We start from the raw sequence: 27,215 nt of genomic DNA, 5'->3' as shown, positions 1-27,215 counted from the left end.
CTGGGGACCCTAGCAGTATAGTTAGGAGCTGGCCAAGAACATCCTGGATGCCGACCCCGGAGTTGGCTCGCCTCGGGCTCACCGTGCTGTCCCATGTCCACAGTTGTGGTCTACAGGCCTAAACCAGTTCCTGATACCCCACCTCCAGGAGCCTTTGCCTGTCCCTTGGACTGAGTCCCTGGACTCTGCCCTGCAGAGGTAAACCCTAGACACCCCATCAACTTCCATGCGGCATGTTCCAGGCCTCTGTCTGGGCTGGTTTCCTTTTCACCACCAGTGAGAATCACCACAGTGTCCAAATTCAAGCTGCAGAGCCCCAGGATCCCCAAGGCCCCCCTGGATCAGGATACCTCACACTCCATCTTGTTCCTGGCAGTAAGAGCTAGTCTACTTCCAAAGCCTGCCCTGCCCTGCTGGTCAAATGTCCTGTTTGCTGGCTTAGGTTGTTGGCACCAATCTCTCTTCACCCACTGGTGAAGATCCTAGCTGACTGCAGGCCTTTTATATACCTAAGACCAGCAGAAGTTGTTGGAAGGCTTGGGTTCAACCTCACATAGGCCTAGCTTTAAATCCCACCTTTCCTTGTTCACTGTGTGGTCTCATGCAGGGATGTGAATAGGTCTGCTGAGCCAAGTACACATCCGATGTTTTAGAGGCTTACACACACAGGTGTCTGATGTGTAAAATGCTGACACACCTAGTTAGGCCTAATCCCTCAGTCTCATCTTGCTCACCCGAGAGTCATGTCAATAAATATTTACTGAATGATATAAACTTGGGTTTCATGTGTCAGACCAAGCCCCAGCAGCCATGTGCCAGTACTTCCTGTTTATGACCCTGCTGTTGGCAGATGTGACACCCTGAGGAAAAAAACAGGTCAACCTCTTCTTCCTGGGGTCCTAGCCGGAAGCTAACACAGGAAAGAGGTTGCTGACAGGGCCAAATGCTTTTTCTGTTCCCAGTGTGCAGAGTTGGAGGTGGGTCCCCTCCCCCAGCACATGGCAGAGCAGCCAGTAGCAGGGTTGCCTGTGTCCAGGTCCCCGTCCCATCCCTGGTGATTTAGAAGCACGGTCAGGGCGAGGTGAGCAGGCGGCCAGCGCCGGAGGTGGACTAGCATGGAGAGTGGGTGTTCCTGTGTCTGGTAAAAGCAGAGGCTGGACCAAGAGTGCCACACAGCTGGAGAGAATCAGTCAGGGCCAAATTGGACTAGAGCCTCCCCACCCCGCTCCTGTGACCCACCAGGCCTTGGCAGGATAGGCTTTTTGGTGGAAGGCAGCTCCACCCTGGCTCTCAAGAGCCCCTACCCCATAGAGGCTCCCTGACACATCCCAGATGCCTGGCACGTGGCCCCCACGTGTGACAACCGTCACGGGCCCCAACTCCCGCGTGGCAGTGACAGATGGCATGTCCCAGGAATTAGGAAAGTTGGCATCCTTCCAAAGCTCATCAGCCCCCCTCTGTCACACTCCTCCTGGGAGTAAGGGGGTACAGAGATGGCCACATCCCCTCTCCCAGGAACATTTTCTCCTTCAGTGTCCCCTCTAGACCATGGGAATTAGGGGCACAGCCTCTTCCGGCCATTCCTGGGAAAGACATAGGAACCTTGAACTGTATGTTCCATAGAGCTTAGAGCACGCAGGGTTTTGCTCAGCCCGGGCAGTGCAGGCAGAGCCCACATGAACCTCATCCACCCATGGACTGTGGCGCTAGGCAGGGGGCTGGGCCACTATGTCAGAGAGCCTCCAGGGCAGTACTGGGGCCCGGGCCAGGGTTCCCTTGGCAGCTGTTGGCTGCCTGCTGTCCCCCATCAGCCTTGCTTTCCTGCTCCATGTCTCATACAGCTGGAACGAGGTTCAGAGAGAAAAGCTGGGCCACCATTATGGATGCTGGGATAGTCTGACACCCACAAAGACCCTGCTCAGCCTCTACTTACCTGGAAGAAGGTGGCCTTAGTCAGAGGCACCAGGATGTCTTGGGAGCCACCCGTGGGTACGGGTGTCAGCAGTGAGGGCACGATCTGGGGACAGTCCTGCGGGCTCTGCAGACCAAACACAGGAGGGAGTCAGATAGGATGTTCAGAGCCCCCATCCCCAACAGACAGTCCTGACTCCCCAGGGTGCCAGCAGTCTCCATGGTGATGCCTGCAGCCCCACTTTCTAGATGGGAAACAGGTAAAACGTTCCATCTTGGTAGAGTCCTCCTCTTGGATGTGCTTCTCAGACCCAGAGTGCCTGGGTATTGTAGGGTGGGGAGCTCTTGGTGGCTGGGGTCTTTGGGACTCAACCTTCCAGGACACAACACTAGGCCAGACCTGGGCTAAAAATTGCCTCTGCAGCTCTCAGAGACTATACCATACTGCACTGAGGAAACTGTACAGGGGAGGGGCAGAAGGGAGGGCTGTGGCTATGCTTTCTCCTCAGCAGGGTACTGGGGACCTTGTATGTGCTGGAGCTTTTGGTCCTACCTATTGGTGCCTCAATATCTGACCTACGGGGACAAGAGGTCACAGAGACCAGGGGCAGCCATGTATCCCAAGGCCACTCTAGCCACTAGGGGTTTCCTGGTCACATCTGTCAGGACAAGAAAGGATTAGGTAGGGACACCTGTATGTACATGAGATCACCCTCTGGGGCAAGGACACCTTCTCCTAGGATAATGGTTTTCCTCTGATCCCCCCTTACCCTCTCTCTTTGGAGACAGTCTCAGTATGTTGATCAGACAAGCTGGCCTCAAGTCCTAGGGTCACACACGTGGGCTGCCACGCCCATCAGCCTTTCCAGCTTCCATCCACCATGTGCTTGCCTCACGGCCCAAACTGACCTCAAATTTGCCTTTTCCTGCCTTAGCCTCCCTGGTGCTGAGATTAGGTAGGTAGTCATGGGACATTTCATATTATTATCCATCCCTAAATCACACAGGGCACATTCCCCTTAAGAGGGACCCTGACCAAGCTAGACCAGTGAAGAGCCTGTTGAGAAGCCCCTTGTACTGAACTCCTGGATCCACTGGTGCCTGAAGATAAGATCACTAGCATTAGCTGATTAACTCCAATGACCAGAAGCCAGTCTCGGCTTTTCCCTTATGAACTTCCCTTTCCTTTTCCCACCAAGGCCATCAGATGACTTCTAGGCCTCAGATGGTTTTTCCCTAAGGAAAACATGACCTGCAGGCTTTGGAAACTGTGTTTGGTCACACATAGGACAGGGATGAGTGGACAGGAGAGAGGGAGATGTCCGGAGCTAGCATCATGCAGGTATGCACAGAGCCTGTTCTAGCTCACACAGGTTGGCAAAGACTTCTCCTCGGCTAGCTGGAGCTGCCAGGGAACAAAGCTAGGTGGCTAGGATCCCAAACGTGCTCTTGCCTGGAAGTCCTACAGTGTATCCGAGCAAGAGGGCAAGTGCTGGCATCCCAAGCCAAACAGGCATCAATAGATCCAGTGACCGGGGCCCCCTGGCCTGCTGCCACTTGCTGTGGTCCAGCCTACACGGTCCATGATGGCTGTCAATCCACATCAAGCCACTCAGCTCCTGGCTCCAGCACTGTGCCGCCCTGTGGCTTGGAACACGCCCGGCTCTGACCCAGCTACCACTTTCCACACTGCTTCCAAATCGTGACGTCACGCTGCCCTGGAACACCTGACACCTTGCGGCCTCTTCTCATCCCAACCCTGGGGCCAGCCCTAGCAGCCCCCCTGTCGCGGCCACTGGGACCACGTGCACGTGGCTGCAAGCACAACCTTCAGAGCCTCCTTTCCAGGAGCCAGGGGTCCCGGAGGACATGCAGACCCTCTTGCCTGCTGTCTGCCTGGGAGGCCTGGCGCCTCTACAGCTAACTGGCACTTAATTAAATGCCAAGTCGAGCACTGGTTCAGAACCTTGCACAGGCCTTGGTGAAGCTGCCTCTTCTCCTGCCAGATTACTGTAATGCTCCAAGACAGCCCTTCTGGGGCTGGCCCACTCCTGCCCCGAGGGAGAGCTGCTGACCTGGGGAGACCAGGCTGCCTGCCAGCATCAGACACACCTCCCAGCTGTTGAGCTCCTATGCAGGTATTAAGACCCCACACAAAATCCTTTCAAGAGAGTTCTCTCCTGGTCACCCATGCACAGTAGCCACAACCTCTAAAATCATCTATGTGCCAAGTATAGGGTTAGTGCTTCCTGGAGCAATTCTAGATCTCTACTCTTAGCCTTTGCTGTGGGCCTCACTTTACAGAGGGAAAAAGACACAGAAAGGGTCAGTAGCTTGCCTGGGATCACACAGCCACGGGTCAGAGCTAAGGCTTTGGGCCTGTGGGAGGAAAGGCAGAACTACATCTTTTCCCCAGTGCTTAGCGCAGACTCTGGTGTACAACAGTCCCTCGGTGAGTACTGGTAGACTGTAAGGAGGCCCCGGTCCTTCAGGGTTGGCGTGTACAAGGCAGACGCAAGGGACACATATGGTCTTCAGCAGTCAGCAGTCCCCGCTGTGTATGCAGCTTAGGGTTGTAGGACATGCCATAACTCAGATACCCCCAACCCCAGAACCACCAGGATGATGGACCCAGACTAACTGTATCCCAACACCCATAGCTTCTCTCATTATGACCATAGGTCACTCCTGAGCCTGTCAGTGAGATCCCCTGTTCTGTGGGCTCTCTGTAAGGTGTGGTTTCTGCATGCTGCTGAAGGCTGGCCTGAGGGTTGGGCTGAGGCCATGACAGTCCCTCCTAGGGTGCCCAGCCCTGACATAACACAAGAAGCATAGCTGAGCTCAAGTACTACTAGTCACCTGTCAAGATCTGGGATTTTCATGTGTGACCTCTGAAAGAGGAAGGAACCTTCCAGGGTCAAGGTGATGGAGGTATGGTGGTGGTGGTGGTGGTGGTGGTGGTGGTTTTAGTACCTAACTCTGCATTTCAGAGAAAGACAGGTAGGTGGCCTTGAACAAGCTACCTCCTCTCAAAGCTATAGGGACAAAGGCCTGAAGTGTCCAAGAAACTGAAAACAGGGATGACAATGTCCCACCCTTAGCATCCGCTGTGGGTGAAGGTGGCCAGTACACTGGGCACAGCTTTAGTCTGGCTCAGACTTTCCAGAAGGTCACAATGTAACCCTGAAGTGTCTCCTCTAAGAACCAGCTTTCTTGGAGTAGTAACCCAGAGAGATTCCAAGGCAGAGGAGGGGAAAAAAGGCACAGTCCCCACGGGGAATTGGTTAAACATGCTGTGATGAGCACCCCGCCCCCGGGCCTTTAGTGTGATGCCAAAGACAATACCAGGGGAACAGTAACTTTAAAACCTCAAGAGAAGTGGGTACTAAAGCCGTGGGTAGGGGTACACCAGAGACAAGGCTTACCGTGGGATTTGGCGAGTCCTGGCACTGAGACTGGTTGGAGACACAGGAGTGCAGCTGGATGCACCAGGAGCAAGGCCACTGTGTGGACAGGCAGCTGGTACAGCTGTAAGACAAGGAAGCCCTCAGATCCCTGCCTGCCCACCCTTAGCTGGGATGCTCCTAGTGCCTTGGAGAAAGGGATGGGCCATCTTGTAAGGTAGTGAGCTTCCACTAATGAGAGGTATGTAAGGGAGAAACAGGTGGACTCTTTAGTTCCCTCTGCCTCTGCCAGTCTGGTGTCAGTCCGCAGGACCTGGCTGGTCAAAGCTTGCTACAGGCAAGGGAAGAATGTGGGATCCTGTCTGCTGTGCGTTCTAGAGTCTGAGGCTGTTCTCCAAGCTGGGGCCTGTCCCCCCATCCCCGCCACCCACTCACGCTGTATGAGGGTAGACTTGTCCAATTCTGCTGCAGTCGTAGATGGTGAAATTGGCTGAGACAATGTTGTGTCCTTTGACCCTTACAGACATCTCAACAGTCACGTGATCTGGAAAGTGATCAGAGATACAAACGTCTTCATCCACATGTGACGCTGGCAGGGTCACACCCTTAGGCTGGCATCACAGCCAGGCACTCACCCTGGCCAGCAGGAAAGGCTGGAAACTGGGCCCTGGGCAGGAGATTGCAATAGGCAATCTGATGATCATAGGCGGGGCCGGGTACTCGGGCCACCGTTCGAACACCATTGCCATAGTCACAAGCCATCTCCATACCGTTGAGGCTGGGCAGGCTTCCTGAGATCTGTAAGATCATACCCTGGGGGAGAGATACCCTCAGGTGAGGCCCAGGTCGTGCCCCTTACAGATCCAATTGCAAAAGAGCATCTGTCTGATCCTGCCTGAGTGTCTCTCAGAAAACGGATTGTCTTGAGGGAATTCAAGGCTGCCTACTTGTAAGATACCCTAGGGCTTTAGCTTTTCCATTTGAGGCTCCTCATCTCAGAGGTCACAAAGGCTCTTGTCAACCAGGCATTGAGACACAGCCTGCAATCCCAGCGCTTGGGAAGCTGGGGCAGGAGGATTGCTACAAGTTCAAGGCTGAACTGGGCTATGGTGTCAACAAAATAGTAGGTCTCTGCAGCACATGGTTGCTATGACCCTGTTCTCCACCCCACACACAGGGACCTTACTCCCACCTTAGGGCTCTTGGACTGGAGTTTCCTGTAAAGCTATTCTTCCTCGTACCCACCCCATGCCCTCTCCCAAACAAGGCTGGTCTGTATGTTTCCCTGCCTACCCTGTGCCCCGCCCCACTCTATTTTGCGTGCAGTCCCATCTCTACATTTTACCTATTTTATTCTCTCCCTCCAAAAGCACATCAGCTCCTCCCCGGCCAAGGGTTCATCTCGAGTACATACATGCACAGCACCCAATAAGTGCTTAGTACCATGTGAACGGACAAGGAGATGGGTGACTGTGCCTAGCCCAGGCTGCCCAGGGGTCTGGTGGAGTAGACAGGCTGGACCACTGGAACCCCTCGGAGTGACATAGGAGGGCCCTGTTCTTAGAGGAGTAAGTGAGGAGAGATTTGGGAGGGACCCAGGCTGCTGGGTCACCCACCATGCTGCGGGCATGGCTCCCCTGACACTAGCTACCATCCCTGGCTGTCCCATATCAGGGATAAGTGATGGCCACTAACACTCCCCAAAAGAAGACAAGAAGGGTTTATTCTCTGTCTGGGTATCCCCAGTCAGTACATTCAGAAACTGCCACTTAAACACCAGCAGTGGTCCTGTGCACTGCTGTGTATTCAGGCTGCATGGTCCTAACTGTTGGCTACGTCCTGCAAGAGTCCATGGCAGAATCTTGAAGAAGTGGCCCAGCCATGGAGATGGTACCTGGCCCTTGCTGTGCGCTGCCTAATTTGTGCCCCAGGCTTTATGCTGCTGTGACTCCACTCACTGTGTAGTCCCGGTGCACATCAATCTCAGACGGCAGCACTGTCATGGCAGGGCAACGGCTGGGGCCCTCACTGGCACTGGTCCAGAAATGCGGCTGGCTGGAGTTGGTACAATCCTGCTGGAGTGTGCACCTGCAGGGACCATGGGGTTAGGTCCTAGGCCAGGGCCACTACACCCTACCCCTCCCTGCCCTGCCACCACCTCAGGGGCCTTACCGGGTCTCCAGAGTGCACCAGCCACAATAGGCATCAGCTGCACCCACACAGTCCCCACAGGTGGAGTGTATCTCACATGCCGCCACCTTCACGCGGGCCATCTGCAGGTAGAGGGGGCCCAGCTGAGCGAGGAGGCCACCCCTCTCTTGTGAGACTAGGGTGGCTAAGTCTAGAGGCATTAGTTGAGGGTATGTGGGGAAAACATAGCCTCCTCGAAGCATCGTGTCCCAGACAAGAGTGAGCAAAGATGGAGGTGGGGAGAAGGTATCCCCAGCAGGAGGGTCAGCATGTGCAAAGGCCCTGCATCAAAGCTGGCTGGCTACAGTTCCTCACCTGGTGGGATGTCATCAGGTACAAGTAACCAGGATCCGTGGGGTCGAACTGCATGACGTGGTGCACGGGCTCCCCATAGGCCACAGTCAGCACCCGCCGACTCACGACCTGCGTGCTCTCATTCAGGCTGATCTGTGGAAGGAAAGACGGTCACCTCAGCGCCAGGACTGCCACCCAAATACTCTCATTCTCACTCAACAGCGCCTCCGCCAAGAAGTCCCTTCCTGCTTGACTCCAGGTATATGTGTGGGCTGTAGCCAAACCATTCTCTGGTTGTCACGGCTGACAGCAAGGCTTAAATTCTGTTTCTGACAGCACTCGTGTACACCGTGTACACAATCCAAGTGAGTTGTTTTTCCTCCCTGAGCCTCGGTTTCCCCAGTGAATAAGGGTCAGGATGGTCATCGTTCCACAGGGGTGTGGGGATAAGAGAGATAAGACAAGCAGTAGTTCTGGGCAAGGTCCCAGGACCCTCTGCATGGCTCTCCAAGGTCTGGCAAAGCCCTGCTGTCTGCGTTCCCCACACCTCCACAGGCCGGTTGCTCAAGGATCCAAGATGCTAATTGGAGGGTAAAGGTTGGTGGTCTGGACACTTTTGGGGCTGCCCACTCACCTTTCTCTGGGTTTCTAAAACCTGCAGAGGTTCTCTGCAGGAAGAAACTGGCTGTGGCATTTTATGCCCTGAGGATCCACGTGGTCACACCCCAGCCACGCCCCCAGCCACACCCCCACCTCTTTCTCTCTCTGCTCCCACACTTATACATTTATACACCTTACACAGCCAGGCCTGCCTCACCTTTGACACACAGCTTCCTGACAGTACCGCTATCCTTTTCATTCTGGGGTTCACAGGTCAGCACTGTCCCCTCCCCAGGTCCCCCCTGGCTCAGGCTTGCCCTCTGGGATGCTGGCAGGGGCTTGGCCATGCCATGGGCTCACACCACATCCGCCTACCCCAGACACCAAACAGACAGTCAGTTCGTATCCACTTCCCCAGTGTTCACTGAGTACTGGGGCCCAAGCTGAGGATTAAGATCGACGTTCCAAATAGAGAGAGGGTTGGCAGGAGAGACACCAACCTGGTCACCACTAAGGCCTGTATTCCTTCCCAAGCATGGCACATAGAAGGCAATTAAAAATGAAAGGCAACGACCCCATTTCCAGCTATTTGGTTACTCTGAGGGTAGTCACCTCTCCTGAAGGACCTCAGTGACCTGCTTCTGTGGAATAGACTCCTCAGTTTGATGGGAGAGCTCAAGGATGAGGTGCCTGTGAAGTACCCTGAGGCACTGGGTAAACAGCAGGTGCCTAATGACTGCAGCTTAGTGGGTAGAAGGGGAAGAAGGCTCTGACCACAGTCCAGCTCTGCCTCATTTCTCCTCAATGGATAGAGGGCCTGGAGTCCAGAGGAGACAAGCTATGTCCTCAGGTCACACAGCAAGCAGTAACAGTTAAAAGAAGCCAGTCATCTGACTACAAAGCTGGGCCCTGGCCGGTTGAAGCTGAGTAACTGGCAGGCGCTGCCCTCCCCCCGCCACCACCCCCAGTTCTCCCTGGGCACCACAAGTGGTCTAGGCCTGTGGGGCCCAAGCCCACCCCCTACCCCATCTTTCCCCCACCTCTGGCAGCTGTCAAAGGGAATTAGATTATGGACTCTCGAGTCAATTAGGCCTGGCTGGAAGGCTGGAAGGCTGACTTTCCCCACAAAGCGGTGGAGAGGCAGTGGGCAGGGATGTTCAGTCTGCTCTGAGGTAAGAGAAGCAGCTCCTTGCCCTCCCTTAGCTCTGGAACTTGCAAGGTGGTAGGCCTCATGGTTAATCCAGAAACTAGACCCCTGAAATGATGGCCAGCAGGGCTATTGTCTCCCCTCATTAAAGCCCCCTAACAAATGCAGCCAGCAGGGAAACAGAGGCCCTCGAGGGAGCATGTGTATTGCAAAGGTCAAGAAGCTTCCAGTTCCCCCCCTCCATGACAGGCCGCTGTGGAGGCCTAGAGGGAAAACTGACAAAGGCATAGTGACTCTGGCCCTCTGTGGCCCACCACCCCAGGGAGCTCCCGTCACGCATGCTTACCTTGAGAAGCCTCCCGGTGGCAGTGCCCAGAAAGACGGCCGTGTAGTTGTTAGCACTGGCCACGGCCACGGCCGTGAGCCCTGGAGCACGGAACACGGGCGATGCCCTCAGAGGCTGCAGGATGGTCAGTGGGTGCTGCAGGTGGGCCGCTCCACAATCCAGCTGCTCCGGCTGCAGCTGTGGGGACAAGGCAGGTTAGACCTCAGCTCTGGAACTTTCTCTGGCTCCCTGCGTGTCCACACAGATGGATCTCAGCCCTCAGTCCTGCTTGAACACTGCTGCTCCAAGCAGAGGCCTAGCTACCCAGGTCTAGTCTCGACCTTGAGTGACACAGCCACCCCCTAGGAGATGGCTGGTGTTTAAGATGCATGGGGACTAGACTGGGTGTGGGGAAGTTAGGGAAGGAGAGAAGGAAAGAAGGAGGGCGGGAAGGAGGAAGGGGGGAAGGCAAGATGGGCAGGCCAAGGGACTGGTCAGTTTGGCTTTTAAGAGACTAAAGGTATACACTTGGGGTCCCAGACACTGGAGAAGCTGAGGCGGGAGAGTCATCTGACCCTGGGAATTTCAGCCCAGCCTGAGCAAAACAGCATTCATATACCTGGCCACATCATTCCTCCTGGCCAAACATAGCAGAGGCCAGAAGAGCCCATATTTGGTCATTGAGGTCATCCTTGCCTTAGTTTACTACTGAAGTGACACCCAAGAGGCATCCCTCTCATCTCCACTGTGTTTCCCCACTGTTCTAGCATCTGTTCCTGTCCCCTAGTGTTTTGGGACAATTTTGGAGTAAGGTAACCCTCCCCACCGAATACAGGTAGGAGCTGAGGTGCCTGGGCTAAAACCCATGGGCAAATTGTGTCTTGGAGGGTTGCTATGGGTGACCCTGGCGTCACTTTGCTTTTCTGAGTCTGTTCACTCAGCTGTAAAATGGGCATAGGCACATACTTCTCCTTGGGGGGTTGAGACAAGCTCAGTGGTGGACTGAGTTTGCAGAGGTCAAGGTCCGCAGCTGGTGTGGGACAGTCTTAGCAGGTCTCAGCTATGACTGGTACCAATCCAGTAACAGAATAGATCTGAGGGCTCAGCCGGGGATCCCAGTGCTCCAGGGGCAGACGGGTGGGTTCCCTGGGAACTACTAGCCAGGCATCATGGCTGCCTGGTGAGTTCCAAGCTAGTGAGAGAGAAGACCTGGGTGGGTAGAGAGATTGGGATGATCTGGGAGGAATTGGGGAGGGGAAAGAATATGATCAAAATATTTTGTATGAAATTAATTTAATAAGAAAATTAAAAATAAGAACTAAAAAAATGAATTAAAAAAAAAAAGAAAGGTAAATGGGGGTTGGAGGCGCCTAGGACTGGTCAGATGGTGCAGCTTGTCCCACGGGTCTCACGACCTGAGTATGTTGTGGACTCCAAAAATGCCAGTGCACATCTGTGACTCCAGTTCCCTTCTAGAGAGATGGTAGGCAGAGACAGGAGACTCATCTCAACTTCACGTAAGCAAGAAGAGTCACTGCCTCAAGGCGGAAGGCAGAAACAGTTAGTTCTTAGACCTCCAGAGTCTGCGATGCCGTGATAGAGTTAATGCGGAGCATCTGCCCCGCACACAGAAGCTGTCTACTCCTAAGCTTGTGGCCTCACTCACCTCAGTGGGCTTCTCTGACTGCAGCCCTCAGGTTTCCATTCTAGCCTGTATCTATACCTCACAAGCTGTTCCTGCCTCAGGACCATCATATCTGCTCCGGTGGCTGTCTATCAGGTTGCTGCACAGCAGCGTCTAACAGGAACACATCCCAAGTCCTCTGGGGAGTTCAGAAAACACAAGGACCGAGTCCTACATATACAGTTTGGTCCCACATGTAACTCCCTTCAACAGTTTATCAGCCATCTCCGTAAGAGACGTAATAATGGAACAATTGCAGAACCCTGCAATGGAGCTCAGGAAGTGTGGGCTCTGCTTCATAATCTTACTGACCACAGACAGCAGCTTCAAGTCAAGAATTCCCACCCTTTCTCCCAAAGCAGGCATTTCATGGCTTTTTGTGATATATCAAATTGCCACCACCATGTATTTGCACTTTAAGAAAAACTAAGGGCCAGGCAAACAAAGCTCCGGCAATTTAGGGACAGAAGACCAGTAACCATGACTACTGAGCAACTACCAGGTGGGTAACTTAGGCAGGGTAGAAACGCTGGACAGAGCCCAGATTCAGATGCAGGGTCAGGATGGACGCCACAAGACTTCATCGTGGTACTCAGCACAGCAAGCAGTTCAAGATTATGAATTGTTTATTTCTGGAATTTTCCATTTAATATTCTTAGACTTTGGCTGACCGAGATAAGTGAGACTGTGCAAACTGAGTCACTACACTCTGATTCCTGACCTGAGCTTCAGCCCCAACCCAGCCTTTGTCCTGGATGTATGTGAGCCTAGATGACCTTAGACGTTGGTTCTGAGCTGTCCCCAGGCTGGGCTCCTCCCCAGCTGTCCTGGAATACCACAAGGGCTACAGCTGTCCCTTCCCACTGAGACCATGGTCTCCCACAACTTACATAACTTTCACTGAATGCAGATTACTTATTTGCGTCATTAAATACGTTGTTTATTTTAAATTAAAATTGTAAGCCCCTGCGGTGGGATGTGAGCTCTGTGAGACCCCGGGGTTGGCTCTGGGTTCTCTGCAGAGCTCTGCCCGGCTGTCCAGGCAGGGTGCGGGTCCTGGGAAAGGCAAAGCCGGTGCTGGGCTGGGGGTGATTTGTGGGCCGCGGTGAGAGGGGAGGCTGTAGAGAGGCTGGGAACTGACTCACGCAGCCCGCCCTGACGTTCACAAGCCATTAATTCTGTGCCGAAGGAATTTTCGAAAAAGCCTTTCCCCCAACCTTTTTTTTTTTTTCTTTCTCTTATCCTAAAAATAAAATCTTAAAAAAAAAAAAAAGCCTTTTTTTTTCTTTTTTTTTTCTTTCTTTTTTTTTTTTTTTTTAAAGGAGAAGTGAGCAACAGGAGCTGGAATGATCTATGTGGAAAGAAGCTGCCTGCCTGGGCCAGGAGCCCTCAGACTACAAGTGACTCAAGCAGGAGCAGGACTGGGACACCCACAGAGGCCCTGAGGGCGGCCGTGCTTGGTAATCAGGGGCCTGGGCCCCACAGCCTGGAATTTCTCCCCTAGCACCTCATTCACTGAAGTGGCCCACACAACCCCAACCTATTCCTAGCTCAATGGGACACAGCACGCCACCGTCCCCGAGACACAGCTGTACCGTCCTTGTGTGCAGAGGGATTTCACCCTGCCGAATGCTCAGCACCCCCACTCTGCCCACTACCCACCACTTTAGGCCAACCACATCGTTCCTCTGCAGTTCTTGAAACATCCCACCAATGTCCCACACCCCTCTACTGGTCCTACCCTTAGCATCCAGTGTGTGGCCCCTCAGGCCCCAGCTTCACCATGCTTCCTCTCCAGGTAACCCAGCCTGCAAGGCTCTGGTCAATCAATATGAGACTCTTAAAAAAAAATAAGTCCAGGGACAAGGAAATGGCTCCATTGGACCAGTGCTTGCTCTGAAGGCACGAAGACCTGAGATTAATCCCCCGAACCCATGATTAAAACAAACAAAAACAATGAGTTTGGTGGCACAGGCTTGGACTCCCAGAACTTGGGAGGTGGCGGTGATGGTGGCGGTGGCATGCGGATCTTTGCACTTCATTGGCCAGTGAGCCTAGCCTACTTTGAGAAGCCCGTGAGGAAGACACCCAAGGTTGTCCTCTGGCCTCCATATGTATGTGTACATCCACCCCATATGTGTGGGACACACACATTCTCATGCTCAGTCTTGCTCTGTGTGTGTGTGTGTGTTTGTGTGTGTGTGTGTGTGCGCGCGTGCGTGCTCGCGAGCGTGAAGAGAACAGTAACGGCCAGTACTTCTATTTATCGGGTGTGTCATATGCATGATGGGTCCCTCTGGAATGCTCATGGGTGAATATTTACTAACAAAAGGAAATTAATTTTGACTAAGGTGTAAAGTTTATACTCAGCTGCTTCCTTTCTAAGCAGAGTGATGGAAGGTCATACAGTCATGAGTGTTGGAAAAGCAAGGAGAGAACATAGTTCAAGGTCTGCCTATTGTGTGAGCAGCACAGGGCAGGCAGGTGTTTGGGGCAAGACAAAAATCTGGCAGAGCCTCAGTTTATCCCTCTCTGAAATGGGGTAGGTAATGACCACTGATTTCAGCTCTTCCGTGAGAGCACACAGCCCCTCCCTATCGAGCCGGCTGCCTCATGGGGCCAAGCTCAGTGCTGCCCACTCTCCATTAAAGGGCTGCCCTATTGATTTCCCTCCTTCAGTAATTGCAGCTGAATACAGCTCTTCTCTCCCAGGAAGCCAACTACAGGAGGGCTTACAGTATGCCTGCCATATCCTGCCCACAAACCCTGCCAGACCTCTACACCTCCAAAGTAGGCACTCAGATGGGGATGAGACATGGCAACCGTGGTCACCAGGTTCCATCCCAGGTGCCTACTGTGCAGCTGGCCCCAGCCTAGGGACACCTTCCTATCTGAGGTCCAGAATGGAAGGTTCACAATTGCTTAGAAGTGTCATATAGCTGACTGGGGTGACAAAGGCTACCGAGCTGCCCAGAACTCCCCTCTCAACCACCCTGAGAGCAGCCAATGGGGGAGTTTCTTCTCGGCTGTTCTGAGAGCCACACCCCATCCCACTGGGAGCTTCTGAAGCTTAGCTGAGAGTCAGAGGGGGCCCAATACAGTGTGGTATTGTAGTGTGAGGTACCAACAAAGGGGATTTGGGGAGAGGGATGTGGGAGAAGGCTGCCCTTCCTGCCTGCACAACTTAAGTTGAAAATTAGTTCAAGTACAATGCTTATTAAAACAGACACACACAGCTGCAGAGTAGGCCATGACCACACACACACACACACACACACACACACACACACACACACACACACACACACACAGCTGCAGTGTAGGCCATGACCTCTCTGCAGTTCAACAGCCTCCAGTCAGTATAAACAAAAGCCTCCCTTACCCTGACCTCTGGCTGGTCTGAGATCTGTGTTCTGGGTAACTCCTCCTTCATCTCTGCCCCATGTGGAGCCACACCTCCTAGAGTCTCAAGCCCTGATCTCTGTCAGATAAGGACAGGGATCCAGGCTGGATGGCGCAGGGTTCTCCTTGGGACATGGGGGTGGCCCAGGAGAAAGGGAAACTTCAGCAGGCAGCAGCTTCCTGCAGAGCCCAGCCAGTTGGGGCCCCTCTGCCCTTGGTGTTAATTATCTCAGAAATAAAAGAGATTATCTGGAGCTTGCACAGATATGTGATCAGAAGCAGAACTTCACCTCCAAGCAATCCAGCCTTAAGTCCCATCCCCCAGCTTCAGCACATGCTGCCCTTTGGAACATGGTGGACCCACATAAGCAGTGCCTCACTTGAGGGTCAACTGAGACAGGAAGATCCCTTAAGCCTACTATGTATCAGCTCTGGCCAGGGAAGGAGACGACAGACTCAGCTCTGGAAGGTCCTTCCAAGGCCATCAGGATACTCCAGGAGTTTCCAGAGATGCCCAGCACAGAGGCGGGCAGGGACTTCCTTGAGACATACAGCCCAGCCATTGGCTGGCTTCCTCAACTGTGAGACTAGGACAGTGACGGCACCTGCCACACAGGACTACTAGAAGTGACCTCACAGCTGCTCAGTAAATGTTACCAGGTGGCTTTGGGGACATCAGCAGAGTCAGGGTGCCCAAGAATGGGGAAGCCCTGTCAGACTGACCGATGGGTACCTACAGCAGTCGGGTGTCTGCGTGGGTTCTTGTGCTAGCATCCTGCACAGTCTAGGTTGGGTAGCCTGAGCCACTGCTACCTGGACCCTCAGGGCTTACTCAGATGGTTGTTTGACTAGCTGGCCACAGCCAGCCCGACACCCAGCTCCCCACTTCTCCAGGCTGTTTCTCATTCCCTGGCCTGGCCCAGTCCCCAGCAACACCCACCCCCACTTGTCCCCAAGGAACACAGTGTGGTGTGGTCTAAGCAGCACTATGTTTCTCCCCAGCCCAAGGCCCTGCCCCCAGCTCCAGCAGGCAGGCCTCCTTCGGCTAGATGGCTTTCTGCTTCTTCTTCACTGCAGGGGACCAGCTGTGTCTCCTGGGCAGGCCACTACTGGTCCCTTGAGGGCTGGGAACAGACTGAGTCTCACACCTCCTCTACAGCACAGCCTCTCTGGCCTTCTGTAATCCCCCATCCCTAGGGTACTGACACACTTGTGGGTTCCTAGGCTCCAGGCCTGTCAGCTGGTTCTACATTCTGTGGCTCCCAACAGCTGTCATCATCACAGCCAATTAGAGCTTAGAAAGGCCCTGAGTGACAGGTGGAGAAACTGAGGCCCACGGAATTGCAACATAGCATGCAAACAAGGCTGAGATGACCCACTCAGGGCAGCTAGCCAGCGCCCAGCACGGCTCCAGCCTGAGGCCTCCACTCAAGGTTACTACCCGCAGCTCTGTTATTTACTGATTGGGCCTAAAGTGCTGCTGTGATCGGCCCTCTGGGGCTGCGGAGACCTTGGACTAGAGCCGCAGGCAGGCTTCCTTCCTCCATCCTCCATCTTATGTGATTTATGGGGTTTTGGGCTGAAGGCAGTGCATTGGGAGAGTAGGGGCCTGGCTGGGAGTTTGGTGACATCACATGTCAGCACCAGAGGAAGCCACTTCAGTGGGGCTACCAGATGCCCATCTGGGTAGCCCCAACATGGACTTTGACAAGAGGAAGCTAGGTTCTGGGGTAGTTTGGTTTCTTTTCTGGCGCTCAGAGATACTCTTGAGGTTGTCCCCACTCAGGGACAGCTGGTTTCCATGGCAATGATCACACCATTGTCAGGAGCTGGAAAGGCCTTGGGAGTCACCTGGTGCAGCCATCACAGGGGAAACTGGCCAGCACCTGATAGCAGCTCCGACTTTTCCAGAGCCAGATGAGCCATGTGTCCTCTAGAGCCACGCAGGCTCCTTCGGGCCAGCAGGATGGTATCTAAGACCTTGATTCAGACAAGACCTTATGTCTCAGACTCAGCCCTGCTGGCTAAGTCAGCCACCACACCACCACCTATCCCTGCCATTGATTCCTTCCTTCCCTGTCTAGCCTTTCTCCAGATGCTGTCCAGAGCCACCACCTTCAAGAAGCCCTCCTATTCTTAGATGAGGCTCAGCACAGGGCAGAATGGTCCTGAGTTTTCTGGGACTCTGGGATACTGGGGCAGGGTCTATACCTCCTCTTTTTTGGCCATGAAACAAGCGTAGGGCCTTCCCTAAGGGATGCCCCTCAGAACTAAGATGCTGGACATGACAAGCCACCAAAGATGGCAGCCCAAGGGAGGGGCAGAAGCCCCACATCTGCCAGTGGCTGAAAGGTTCTGACTCTAGACTGGGGCAATTCTGCAGGCCTCCCAAGAGCACTCACTGCCTCCTTAGGCCATTCTTAGGCTCCTTTTTCCCACCTTTAAAATGGATTTTTTTTTTTTTTTAAGTGCTCAATGCACAAGTACAAGGCTCTGAATTCAGATCTCCAGCATCAACATGAAGAACTGGGTATGGCTGCTTGTACCTATAATCTCAGCACTGGGAAGCTGAGGCAGGAGAGTCAGCCAGTCTTAGAGTGACAGAGGCAGACACAGGACACTGACCTGTGGCTTTACAAGCGTGTGTATCCATGCAGATGTAGACAAATGCCATCTTATTGCTTTGGATGGGGAGACTTGGGTCTTAAGGTGCTTTGCATATGCCTGGCACAGAACAAACTCTCGAGAAACCTCACCAATTACAAAGGGGTACATGCATTTTTGGCGGCTGAATGAGGGACTCTGTCAAGACATGGTCTATCTTAGATTCTGCAGCAGCCACTAGAACTTGAGCCGCACACTAGCTCCCTAGACTTCATGAACAAGGACACCCAGCCTGCCAGGTAGAGCCGGTCTCTGCTCTGACTGTGTCCTGGGCCGTGAAATCCATCTACATTTCCCTGAGTAGTCTCTCCAGTCTGTCCCCCAACACAAGTGACTCAGGACCCCATTGGAAAAAACAAAAGGAACCTGCCTAGTCTTTGTTCCTACTGTCTGATCAATGCATTTACATACTCCCAGGGGCTGGGGCCCTCTTTACCCCTTTCTAGAAAAGGGATGTTCCTGTTCCTTCACTTTTGGTTTTGGTTTGGGACAAGGTCTCTCTACACAGTTGGTTCGGGTCTCGCAAGTGTTGGGATTACACCTGGCTGAGATGCTGCATTTTCAGAGAAAAGAACAGCCAGATGCTCTCAGGCCTCCTCTGTGCCCAGGCTTCAGCACCCAATCCTGCACATGCTCAGTGGCTTCACCCCACCCATCTATTTCTCAGGAGCTGTGGTACCCAGCCCCCACCAGGGAATGGCTCAAATGAACTCATTCCAGCTGTGGGAGAACCCAGGCATCCTGAGCCTCAGAGCTCTCAGCTGCCCAGTCATGCTTCAGTAAAGGCTGGTCAAAGGGAGTCCAAACCCAGTCAGGAGTCTGGTGACCTGAAACCCACAGTGTAGCTGCATGACCCTGGGCAAGTCCCTTGCCCTCTCTGGGCTTCTCACAGTTTTCCCCACTGTAAAACCTCACTGTGTGAGGGCTGAAGTGTGAAGAGTAAGAACTAGGGCAGTGAGCAGACAGGCACCTCCCCAGCCGCAGGCTGCAGGTTCTGGGTCTGCCCAACACGCCCCACAGAAAGAACAAACAAACAAACAAACAGAGAGGCCCCAACCTCCTGAGTTGGTGCACAGCAGGCCTGTCGAGGGCTGCACGCCCCACTGAGCTCCTCTGGGGACAGGGCCACCTACACTCTCACCAGAGTTCTCAGTTTCATCCAGGCTCTCTCAGAGCTTGGTGTGAGCTCATCAGCTGCAAGCCCAGCCCACCCTCTTCTGAGCACCTGCTGTCTGCTCCCCACACCAGCATGCGGTGCTCAGATGTATTTTTTCCCCTAGTACCTGCACCTGCCGTTTCCTGGGTGCAGCATATGGGATTTCTTTCTTTTCTTTTTTTTTTTTTTTGACCCACATCTTTGAAAGGAGACACAGACTTTCCATTAGAATGAGGAAGCATGAGGCACAGAGAGGGTAACTGACTGGCCCTGGATTACACAGCATATGGGCAGGGCAGGGCAACACTCTGACAACTTTGTCCCTAGGTACATGGGACCCAGACATTTTTCCCAGGGGAGGTTATCCCAGCCAGGCCCTCTCCTAAATCCCACAAGGGTCTCTGCTTGCTTCCTTGACACCAAGCGCTGACTTTAAACCCCTTCCCAAACCTGTCTTGGAAGCTCTCTCCCTCCGCTACCACCTGCCACCTCAGCCCTGAAACTGTTGTAGAAAATACCTTCCTGAGCCATGTGCCACCCACTGTATGCCTGCTTTAAAAACTGCCTGGCTTTTCTTTTTTTTTTCCCCTGCCATTACTATAAAAAGACACCACGGGGACCAAAAAAAAAAAAAAAAAAAAAAAAGCAGACCTGGCATTTGCTGTGCTGTCCTGCGACTTAAATACACACACATCATGGTCATTTACAGGCAAAGATTCAGAGAAAGGAGTCACATCCCGCCAGCTCTACCTTGTCATTCCCTGCCTGTTTCTCCACCACAGTATACAACTGCCCAACATGCTTTCCCTTCAGACATGCTGTGGTGTGAGGAAGGAAATCCCACCTAACTGCCTCCCATCCTTCCACCTGCTGCTGTTCATGTCGGGCCTTGAGGATCCTGGCTGGACACAGTGGAGGCCCAGACTGTTTTCCTGTGGCGACAGCACAGGGAAGACTCCAGAGAATACCTTACCCTGACCATCTTGACCAACGTTCCTTCTGGGTCTCTCCTCCTTGCCAGCTGTTGTGGGTTTTGAGGTCACACAATTGCCAATTCCTGTGCTTATCGATGGACAAAGTATACCAATGCCCACAGATCCTAGGTGCTCTGAAAATGACTCCATTTGGGACAGGATGTAGTAGTTCAGTTGGTACCACACTTGCCTAGCATGCGCCTTGACCCTGAGTTTAATACTCAAGGGCGCACAAACTGAGCACCGCGGCACACGGCCTTAACCCCAGCACTCAGTGAGCCTAAAACTGACCTGTGCTGCACAAACCCAGTCCAGAAACCGGGAAGTCACATGAGGGTCCCCGGAAAGCAGAGGACTCATAACATTGGGGGTTTGGTAAATGTTCAGGGGCCCCACGTGGGGCTGCGGGTGCAGGTGGTGGGGTCTTCTAGCTGCAGAGCAGGTCTGATGAGAACACTTCTTCAGGACAGCCCAGGGCCCAGCTGAGTGCTAACTACATCCCCAGGGGTGAGAACAGCAGAACCAACCAGTGACTATTGTGCGCAAGGCACTAAGTGCTTGACTTTGCGGTTAACTTGCTTGTTTGGTCCTCTGTGGGAAGACTGCGTTCGTGGTCCTAATGCCTCTGTGGGAAGATTGTGCATTACCCTAACTTTAGGGAGCAAACCGAGGCTTCAGAAGATTCTGTTGCCCCATCAAGGCCACACAGCCAGGCACTGAGAGAGGGACCTCAAGTCGGTGCAGGGGAGCTGGCAACAGCTTGGCAGTACCCTGTTCTGCTGCAGGTCTTGCAAGGGGCCCAGCCTGTGTCCACAGCTGGGCATTGGCAGGGAGAAGGCAGCACACTAATCTAGAAGGGCCCTAGCAGAGAGACTGTGTGGCCTTGGGGTGAGGAACAGGCCTTAACTACACTGCCCTGGGGCTATTTTCCCTTTAGAGGCCCTGCCCCCATAGGGAGAGGACAATCCAGCTGCCTTCAGCTGGGTGAGTCACTGTGCCGGCCCAGGGGGGCACCAAGGACCGTGGGAATCAGGACACATCTAACTGGAGGGGGAGGGGAGAAGCAGCCTGAGGAATCCCGCAGAACCCTTCATCAGCTAGGGGCCCACAAAGGGCTGCCTCCCTTGCCCACAGAGCTTCCCCCTTCCTACTTTCCCAGCCTTTAGATCCAGCCAGGCACAGGCATGGCAAGGTTGTGGCTCTACAGAGAATAGTAGCTGCCCTCACGCTAGAACTGCACAGGGCCTGACCCTGCCGAGTGGCAGGGCCACAAGCTTCAGACAGTCCCGTCTGCCTCTCACCCATTATGACCTTTCTTGTGAGGGGTCAATCGGCAGGGTGGTAGGCGGCTGAGGGAGTCTTTGCCAAGAGAAGGAATCTGGGCTTGTTCAAAGCCCCAGTGTTGGGCACGCCCACAGGATAATCTTGCTAACCCTGAGGACCACAGAGAAAGAGACAAGGCAGGGAGCCTCAGTGAGCTTGGAAAGCTGGGCTTAGCCCTTTGTAAACTTGGTGCCATTTGCGGGTGGAAAGAAAGTGAGTTCTGTTGTGAAATTCTTCGAGGGGACTGGCTGTACCCAAGGCCAACTCACTTGGTGATCCCCTAACCTGGCTGTCTTGTCACTGCCCATCCTGAGGCCCCACCTCACCCTCAGCCCTATAGTTCTCCGCCAAAGATCTCCCTGCAAAAGACTCCTTTCCACCTTCCATGGCTCCATTTGTCCAGCTGGGCTGCCTGGACGCCCCCATTCCACATCTGTAAGGCAGCAAAACCCCAGCACCACGGACACACACTGGGGCCAGACATCCTGTGTTCAAGCCCCACCTCTGCTACTTTCCAACTGTTTAACTCTGAGCATCCCCTACAACTTACACCCAGTTCTTCATCTGTATGTACAAAGGGATGAGAACAGACATTTGTTGAAGACATCTGACGCATGACACACTAAGTCTGTGGATGTCAACCTTCCTAAGGCTGTGACCCCCAACTCTAAAATTATGTCATTGCTACTACTTCATAATTGTAATTTTGCTACCGTTATGGCTCACGATGTAAATATCTGGTATGCAGGATAAAGCAACCCCTGTGAAAGGGTTGCTTGGCTCCAAATGGGTCACAACCCACATGTTGAGAATGGCTGGCTTAAGTTAAAAGTCCACATTTGTGACCACAGGTCTGCCATGCCACCGGCTAGATGCTCAGCTGCTATTTGTTGAGTGGCCTTGAGCACACACCTGTTTGCCAACCAGGTGGCCTCTACAGGGAACCAATCAGTTCCCAAATACCAGTGTCCCCTGGCACAGGCTCCCAATGGGAGTCCACATCCCTGCATGTCTACACTCTTGGGGGTCTCCGATGGGTGTCCCTGTCACACTCAGCCCTTCCATCCTACCCTCCCTTTATCTACAGGGTCAGGTGCCACACCCATCACACATCTGCCAGGGTGCAGAGGTATGTCCTAAGGGCACCCGAAGTCTCCCTAAACACACTCTTGGTGTCACTCCCTCTCTCAGCTCAGCACGCACCTGTGGCCCCCACCTGCAAAGCTGATTTGTAGGTGCGCTGTCTTCGGGGAACACCTGGGTACCTTGACAACCTAGACCTTAGGCGTGTGCACCTGTGACCCAGCACACTCCCCGGCCAGCACCGCTGGCAGTAACCAACCCTCTGGGACATCTGCGTGCATACTGTATCCTCGCACACGCTCCTCGGGTCCATGGCTTACCTGTATGTTGCGTTTGCTCTCGCAGGCCGGCCCGGTGCCCTGCACCACGCTGTCCAGCACCGCCACTACGTCGGGCGCCGGCTCCACGAAGCAGGCGGTGCGCGCTGCACGAATGGCGGCCTGCACGTCGGCGAAGCGGAAGACACAGAGCGCGGCTGGGGCATTGCGGGCACCTGGGGCGCCCTGCGGCCGCTCGAAGACCGCGAAGAACTGTTCGCGCGCGGGGAAGACCGACACGAGGCGGCTATAGAGGTCGCCGCGGCCCGCGCCGCCCGCGCACTGCAAGCCCAGTTGGATGTAGGACTCGGTGAGCTTCTTGGCGTCGCCACCCGCGCCGCGGGGCAGGCAGATGCGCGCCAGCAGGCTGCGCGCCTGGCTGTCCTTGTCGCCCGCACGCGCCTCGCTGTTGAGCGCCAGGTACGCGTAGGGCTGCGCGCTGTGCGGTGGCGCCGCCGGGTGCAAGAAGGCACGCACGAAGCCCAGCTTGTGCTGCTCCTTGGCGCCCTGCTTGATCTTCAGGATGTTGTCGTCCGACGGGTTGAGGTCGAAGGTGAAGAGCTTGGCCAAGTCTCCTCGAGCGTCCAGGGAGCGGATAGCGATCTCGGGCGTGTTCTCGAAGCGGTGGTCTTCTAGGCTACGGTTGCGCGGGAAGAAAGCGCTGCCGTAGCCCGTGTACGTGGCGCCCACGAGCAGACGGCTGCCCCCCGTGCCCGAGGCCGGCGGCAGCACCAGCCCCACGGTGGACGCGTTGGGGTGGTTGGCGGCCACATTGAGCATGCTGGGGAACACGGTGACCGGTTCTGCGGTCGGCGCGGCAGGCGGAAAGCTCACGGCCAGGGCTGAGATGTTGCCCCGGCGCCTCAGCTGGCACAGACCCTGGTAGATGGAGCCGCACGCGACCACCAGACCCTGGCCCGGGTCCAACTGCAGGATTTTGTTGTAGTTGTCTGTGAGGCGCCGCGGGTGCTCGCACGAGGCCTGCGGGAGCTGCGGGGCGTGACACAGCGGGCTGTCCGGCACCGGACCCACGGTTGCCTCGGCCTCCAAGCTCAAGTTGGCACTGGACAGCTGGTACAGGCGGTTCACTGCCGCCAGGTACACGGTGCCCGCTGTGCCGTCCAGGGCGAAGTTGTTGGTGGGCGTGGGCGAGTGGAAGCGGCGCTGGATTTCTAGGGCGCCGGCCCGCGCCGCCCCAAGCAGTAGTAGCAGAGGCAGCGGCAGCCGCAGAAGACCGGGTCCCCAGGAGTGAGAGCGTGGAGGCAAGGGGACAGCCGCGGCCGCCCGGGCGCTAGGGGGTGCGCCGCCCGCGGCGCGACGAGCCATCCAGGCGAGCGCGGGCTGCGCGGCGCGGCGAGTGCATGGGGCGCGGCGCGGCCGGGAGCCGGGAGCTCGGAGGCGGCGAGAGGCGGGGGGCGGGCCCGGGCCGCGAGGCGCTTCCTGCCCGCGCCTGCCGCCCCCGGCCCCGGCGCCCCGGCCCGACTCTGGCGCGGCGCTCAGCCCGGGGGCGGCTCCGTGGAGGCCACGCCCCCAGCCCATTCCCCGCCCCAGCCGCTTGGCCCACACCCTTTACCCCTGGGTCACGCCCCTGAGCCACGCCCCTGAGCCACGCCCCGCGGTCTGGGGTCGCTGCGGACCGCTGCGCCCAGGAGCGGCAAGTTGCCTCTTTCTTGGTTCCTGGCCACCTCCTGGAATGTCTTCCCCACGCTTGTTTGTTATCCTTCCGATCTTTCTCTCTCCTCTTTCTAGTCCTTTCCCTCTTCTGTTTCTGGGCTCCCGTTTGCCTTCCACCGCAGCTCAGAGTTTCACTCTCTCAATCTCTCCGACTCCGCTACTCCGATCCTGTCAACTCCGCCCCGTGCCTCTCCCGCGTCACTCCCTCTCCCTCAACTGCCTTTCGGTTTTTTGTTTTTTCTTTCTGTTCCCGCAGTTCTCCCTCGCTACTCGTTTCCTCTCCTTGCCCCTAAAGCCCTCCATTTCCCCTCAGCCTGCCTGCCCCTTCTGGCACAGTACCCCCGCCCCTCCCTCCCCCCACCCCCCTCTGCATGTTCTCCAAGCCTCACTCTAAAGGCCAGCTAGACCAGGGACATCAGGCCCCTGGGACCCCATGGTCTGTTCCCAAAAATGCCCTGTAAAGGGAGTTCACAAGCAACAGGCATCTGGGACAAGCTTGACAATCCCACAGCAAAAGTAGAAAACTGTGTTGAGAGGAAGTACATCCCTCTAGCAAGGGCAGGCTGGGCTGAGCAGGACACCAGACCACAGGGCCTTGGTTTATCGATAGAGCTAAACTCTGTAGACCCCCAGGAGGACCTTGCCCTTAGTCCAAAGTTCTGAGAAAACCTAAAGTCGTTCCACATATGAGCAGGTACTGGGCACCAGACTCCTTTGACCCTCAAAGGAACAGGTAGGCCCCGGGGAAAAGGCAAGTAGTATTTTTCCTAAGATCACAGACCACCATGTGATCATCTCCGCAGCAAGGGGGATGTCCACATAGGACTACACCAAATGCCAGCCTCCTTAGAAATACTCAACCCATTTTACAAACATGGAAACTGAAGCCCCAGAAGTAAAGTCCAAATAACACAGCTAAGGGGAAAGGTGGGACACAGACCCATTGTTTGAAGCCACAATCCCAGCTATAAGTTCTCAATCAGGGACTCCTAACAACTTGCAGCTGTCACTTGAGGCCTAGTACCCCTTTCTCAGAGTGACCTTGCTCCCACCCGATAGGAAGGAAGGGTGGGGAGGAGCTTTCCTTCGCCTAAAGGGTCAGCAGCAAGGGCTCAGAGTACAGCCATCCCTGTTTCCCTGGACCCCACCCCAGCCTTCCTGTCCCTGTGCCTGCCTGCCCACCATGTTCCAGTCCACTTATGGCCTTGGCTTTGATGGTCAAGAGTGTTCCTTGGCAGGAAATTGGAGACTTATATTCTGCCCCACCCCCAACTGAGCATCCAGGGGACCTGCCTCCACCTCTGTTTGGGGAAGCTCCACATCATGCACTGGACAGTTTCAGCACATTCGTGGGCTTGTCTTCCTCAGCCTCCTGCCTATCTCTTGTCTTTCTCTACTCTCCCTCTTTGTCTCTTTTCCTCTTTCTCCCCTCCCAGTATCTCTGGTCTCTGTCTCACTCTCCAAGTCTCCGTCCTCTCCCCTCCCCCTCCTTGCTTCCTTCCTGTCCCTCTCTTGCTTTCTTGCCGCATCCTGCAGCTCCCCCCACTGAGCCTCGAGGATAATGCTTTATGGCATCTTGGTTTAGCTGGCCAGATGGATTGTTTTGGGGGTATTGTGGAAAACTTCCTGCTAAGCTGGTAGAGCTCTGCAGTCACCCCACTGTCAGCATGCTAGGGGACCTGAATGCTAGGGTCTGAATATGTTCACATAAACTGAAATAGGAAGTGTAGTGTGGCCTCCAGCAAGGTGCTTGTCCTCTCTGAGCCTGTTTCCTGGTGTGGACCATATAATAGCACACTACTGCAAGGTTGAGTCATGGCCCCACAGCCCCTGCTAAGCTGGGAGGAGGGGCAGGAGGAGGCAATAGATCAAGGTCCTGGCCTTTATGTCTCGAATCCCATAGAAGTTAATGGGTCATTTGGGGGTAAACACTACACACAGTTCTGCCACCACCATCTCACACCTTCTTTGCACCAGAAGACAAAGCAGGGGTCACTGAGCCCATTTCACAGACGGGGAAACTGAGGCATCAGCAGTAGGACTGGAATTCAGCTTTTTCTCTAAGACCAATGTCATTCCTGGGTGTGCAGAGATATGGGGAGTGAGGGAAGGACGGAGGAAAGAGGGAAGTCCTTGCTGAGATTCTGGGGGTCCTTCCAGTATAAGTTTGAGGATCCACTGGGAGACAGACAGATGGCACTCAGCACACTGACTGAGGTAGTTATACCCACATATACATTCGGCTGCCAACAACTGATGACTGGGCCTTTCCCCTCCTGCTTCTGGCTCCTGATTCGATCAAGTAGACGTCTCGGTCTGGGGCTAACGCGCCTTTAATGACTCTCTAGCATCTAGCATTTGTCACTGTCCCTGTCTACTAGAGAGAGGGTTTCAAGCTCCATTCACTCCATGAGCTTACGCGTTCTAGAGTTTACTCAGAGCGTCTCTTTGCATTAAGTTCCTGCCTGCTTCTGGCTAGTGGAGCTCGTTTCTAGCACGGCATGTGGAGTTGTCCCTGGTCACCACCTGTGGGTGGCCTTGAAGAGCATTGGCCATTGCCTCAGTGTGCAGAAGCTAAGAAGGTGGGGGGGGGACTTTCCCTGGCTGCTGGGGACCTGAGGATGAGCATGTCCCCCAGGTCAGGGCCCCTTTATCCCCTCCTGCAAATCTCTGCCAATGCAGGGCAGAGGAGAGGAGGGGAGACAGGGGAGGGGAGGAAATGTTTTTCTTCTTCATTGGAAACAATAACACGGGGGCCCTGGCTGTGCTGGGAAGGGGGCTCTGCCTGGGGACTGGAGAAGGTCCCCCAGCAGGAAGTGCTCCTAACACACCACAAGTGGAGGGCAGGAAAGTGCTGGAGGCAGAATAGAGGAAAGATACAGGAGGGGCCCTGCAGTCATCTGGGGCTCTGCCCTTCCAGTCCTTCCTCATAGTGAGCCTGGGGGGCGGGAGGGGGGGCACAATGGCTCACAGAGGTGGGGCCATAAGCCTGAAGCTGCACAGGCCTCGGCTCAGTGTCTGAGGGCTCAGTGTCTGAGCCCCTGTGTCCTCAGCCCTTCACCTTGGA

The 27,215-nt window shown here is 54.8% G+C and overlaps 1 protein-coding gene across 1 annotated transcript in view; it reads right to left on the bottom strand.

Moving 5' to 3' along the window:
* Positions 1 to 23,949, bottom strand: part of PLXND1 (plexin D1) — a 39,179-nt gene extending 15,230 nt beyond the window's left edge. Inside the window, exons 1-9 of the mRNA XM_080914688.1 lie at positions 22,478 to 23,949; positions 9,893 to 10,069; positions 7,821 to 7,952; positions 7,488 to 7,588; positions 7,274 to 7,403; positions 5,951 to 6,128; positions 5,751 to 5,859; positions 5,337 to 5,439; positions 1,934 to 2,038 (exon numbers count right to left, since the gene is read on the bottom strand). Of these exons, the coding sequence (XP_080770814.1) occupies positions 1,934 to 2,038; positions 5,337 to 5,439; positions 5,751 to 5,859; positions 5,951 to 6,128; positions 7,274 to 7,403; positions 7,488 to 7,588; positions 7,821 to 7,952; positions 9,893 to 10,069; positions 22,478 to 23,800 (2,358 nt within the window). The 5' untranslated portion in view covers positions 23,801 to 23,949. The remainder of the gene's footprint in view (positions 1 to 1,933; positions 2,039 to 5,336; positions 5,440 to 5,750; positions 5,860 to 5,950; positions 6,129 to 7,273; positions 7,404 to 7,487; positions 7,589 to 7,820; positions 7,953 to 9,892; positions 10,070 to 22,477) is intronic.
* Between the last annotated feature and the right edge of the window lie 3,266 nt (positions 23,950 to 27,215).

This window comes from Micromys minutus (assembly GCF_963924665.1).
Source record: "Micromys minutus genome assembly, chromosome: 3".
Classification (NCBI taxonomy): domain Eukaryota; kingdom Metazoa; phylum Chordata; class Mammalia; order Rodentia; family Muridae; genus Micromys; species Micromys minutus.
This window is presented reverse-complemented; position numbering and strand designations above follow the sequence as displayed.